The 3,327-nt window shown below is 40.0% G+C and overlaps 1 protein-coding gene across 1 annotated transcript in view; it reads left to right on the top strand.

Annotated features, from left to right (window-relative positions):
- Positions 1 to 677, top strand: part of LOC102837220 (ribose-phosphate pyrophosphokinase 2-like) — a 2,773-nt gene extending 2,096 nt beyond the window's left edge. The window contains exon 2 of the mRNA XM_006864553.1: positions 112 to 677. Coding sequence (XP_006864615.1) covers positions 112 to 677 — 566 coding nt within the window. The remainder of the gene's footprint in view (positions 1 to 111) is intronic.
- The last annotated feature ends 2,650 nt before the right edge of the window (positions 678 to 3,327 follow it).

The raw sequence follows: 3,327 nt of genomic DNA, 5'->3' as shown, positions 1-3,327 counted from the left end.
AGGGTTTCCGAGGCTGTAAATCTTTACGGGAGCAGAAAGCCTCATCTTTCTCCCGTGGAACAGCTGGTAGTTTCGAACTGCTGACCTTAAGGTTCACAGCCCAACTTGTAGCCTCGCAGATACAGGGCTTCTTCGACATCCTGGTGGATAACTTGTACGCTGAGCTTGTGGTCCTACAATGGATCCGGGAGAACATCACCGAGTGGAGGAGCCACATCATCGTCTCCCGGGATGCGGCAGGCACCAAAAGGGTGATATCCATTGCCGACAGGTTGAATGTGGAGTTCGCTTTGATTCACAAAGAGAGGAAGAAGGCAAATGAGGTGGACTGGATGGTTCTGGTGGGTGACGTGAAGGGCCGTGTGGCCATCCTGGTGAACTACATGGCTGACACCTGTGGCACAGTATACCACGTTGCAGACAAGCTTCTCTCGGCTGGAGCCACCAAAGTCTACGAGATCCTGACCCACGGGATCTTGTTCGGACCAACCATTTCCAGAATAAATAATGCTGTCTATGAGGCCGTGGTCGTCACAAGCACAATTCCGCAAGAGGACAAAATGAAACTCTGTTTCAAGATTCAGGTTATCGATATTTCCATGATACCGGTAGAGGCCATCCGTAGGACACACAATGGTGAATCTGCTTCTTACCTGTTCAGCCATGTTCCCTTATAACTCAGTTGTGACGTGTCCAACAAACCCACTGTGACATTTTTGTCTGTCTGTCTCTGTCCTCCCATCCCCATTAGAACTAACAATGATAGAATAATGAATAGTGACAAACATCAGATCTTTGTATTCTCAGAGATTCCTCCCTCCACCTCCCCCCCTCCCCCATTGAGACCACGCATTTCCAGGTTTGAGGGAAAGGCGGTGGTTATTTGATTTTCAAGTGGGAAAAATGTTTGTGTCGCCTTGACTTGTTCGAGACCACAAAATTTCAAGTATATAATTTCATTGTTGGAACTCATAGTTTATATATTTCCAGGGTTGCCAAAAGTGACTTCTGATTAAAGGTGCTCATGTTAATGTATAATGATATTGCCTATGGGTCTTCTGGCAAAAACCCGTGTAGAAAGATAGTTCGTTTGGAGCAAACCTGGGCAATTTTATAATACTGTAAATTTTTATTTAGCTTAAGAAGGCTGTTGATGCATCCATTAATCTATAGATGTCATGCATAGTCAAGGCCATGGAGTTGAGTGTCTTTCTTTGTTTTTGTTTAAATGACCACTCTTGGAAACCAAGTTGTAACTCACTAATCTGAAATCCTAAAATGTCCTTACACTGTAGATCTGAAACCATTTTGAGACGTAGACGTCATAGAACCCCGCCACCTCTAAGCTCTTGCTGTCGATTATTGAGGTGCCCCTGATGTGCCCTCAACCTCCAATTCTCATACATTTATTAGTCTGATTATTTTTTGGTATAAGTATAAGGCACATTTTTATGAGTGCAACCAAATGTGTATTTAAACGTTATGTCTTTTTTTTTTTTTTAATTTAATCTTTTGCCCTGAGCAATTGTAGAGAACAAGTCTTTCAGCAAGTGATGATTTTAACTAAAACTTTTTATGTGAAAAATGTCTGGAAGAGAGGTCTATGAGAAAGGTACAAAGAAGTTAACTTTTAATTGCTCTTTGAAGAAAATATTAAAAAATGGCTCCAAAGTGCTGCAGAGGAGAAATTCCCTGAGATAGCATTGTCCACACATGACTCTTCCTGCCAAAGGCAAGCATCAGATTTTTTTTTAAAATTGATGAGATGTACATCCAGCTGAATAATTCATTCTCCACCTCCCACCCACAAAAGAAGAGGATTTGCCAGCATAGACAAAGGTAGGAATAAACATCCATCCCTCCCTATAAAACTGAGAAAATTTCTCTGACCAAAATTCTGTACAAGGAAAGTCATATCTATTTTGGTCATTAAGAAACTTGAACAGCAGTGTTGAAGGTTTCAAACTTTACTACAGTGGAGGCTGCATTGAAATTAGAAAACTTCCTTGTGGTTGCAGAAATTAGAGTTCTTCCAATAGTTGTTGGGGAAAATCGATAATAGCTTGGAAAAGTCAGCTATGTAGTAAAAAACATAAGGAATCTATCTCAAAAGACTTGGCTTGAGATGTATGAAGAGCCTAATTTGATGTTACTTTTGTTAACTAAGATACATGTCTGTTATTTGTATTTGTTAGGGTTTCTTTGTGTAGATACATAGAAATGTAGCTGTGAACAACACATATGCTTGATACATATGTGTAGACATGTTGACATGAATGAAAGCAAGTTGATTTTTAAATAATTATTTTGTCTGAGATCATGATCTGTAGATTAAAAACTGGGTATAAAAATCTGCATCACTATTTTCTGAGTTACTAAATGATTTCTTCTCTCATAGTATAAACCTACCTTCCTTTTTATTTTAAATACATTTAAGAGTGAATTCGACTAATGGAAATGTGGATACTCAGTTTTTGATGGATCACAACAAAGAACCCTGTTGTGGCACTGTACGACAAGCACTGGACTGCTTATATAAAATGAGTAAATTACTTCAGTAAACAAAATTGCATCTATTAAAGAGTTATCAATGATTCCTACTGAGTTTTGATCCTCTGAATAAATATTATCCTCTAATTTTTCTATCAACGTTTAGTGTAAGTTCTTTCTTTAGGTATAGGTTTTCCTCTAATGCAATACATTATAATTATTTCATTAAAAGCCTTTGATATCCTCCAAATTTTAAATATTTTAAAACTAGGGGTGGTGAGAAGCAGGGCTTGATGGCGGGTAGTGTAGAGGTGCAGTGAAGTTTCCGTCAGCAATACCTCAGAATACCAGAAGAAGCGGGTTCAGGGTAGAGCTCCAAAACTCTGAATCACACAGGTTGTTGCTGTTATGTTCCGTGGAGTCTGTTCCGACTCATAGCGACCCTGTACAAGGTTTCCGAGGCTAAAAATCTTTACAGGAGCAGAAAGCCTCATCTTTCTCCTGCAGAATAGCTGGTAGTTTCAAACTGCTGACCCTGAGGCTCACAGCACGATTGGTAACCACGATGCTACCAGAGCTCCTTGAACCACATAGGTAGGAATATTTTAAAAAGTGTGCTGGCTTATTTATAGCTAGTGGAACTTGTAGCAGAATTAAGAAATCCCATACTTTAGAATCTGCTGGGCTCAGCGGCCCAGAGCTGGCAACTTGGGCGAGACCAAACGATAGATAGGACCAGGCAGGGAAGCAAGCAGACCCAGTGAGAATTAATGACCATGGGAACCTTGGAGCAAAGGTGACAATACTATCTATTTGGTTTTGCTTTGTTCTGATATA

The sequence above is a fragment of the Chrysochloris asiatica genome, unplaced genomic scaffold (genome assembly GCF_000296735.1).
Source record: "Chrysochloris asiatica unplaced genomic scaffold, ChrAsi1.0 scaffold00066, whole genome shotgun sequence".
Taxonomy (NCBI): domain Eukaryota; kingdom Metazoa; phylum Chordata; class Mammalia; order Afrosoricida; family Chrysochloridae; genus Chrysochloris; species Chrysochloris asiatica.
Note: the sequence above shows the minus strand (reverse complement) of the source record. Positions and strands in the feature narration are given on the sequence as shown.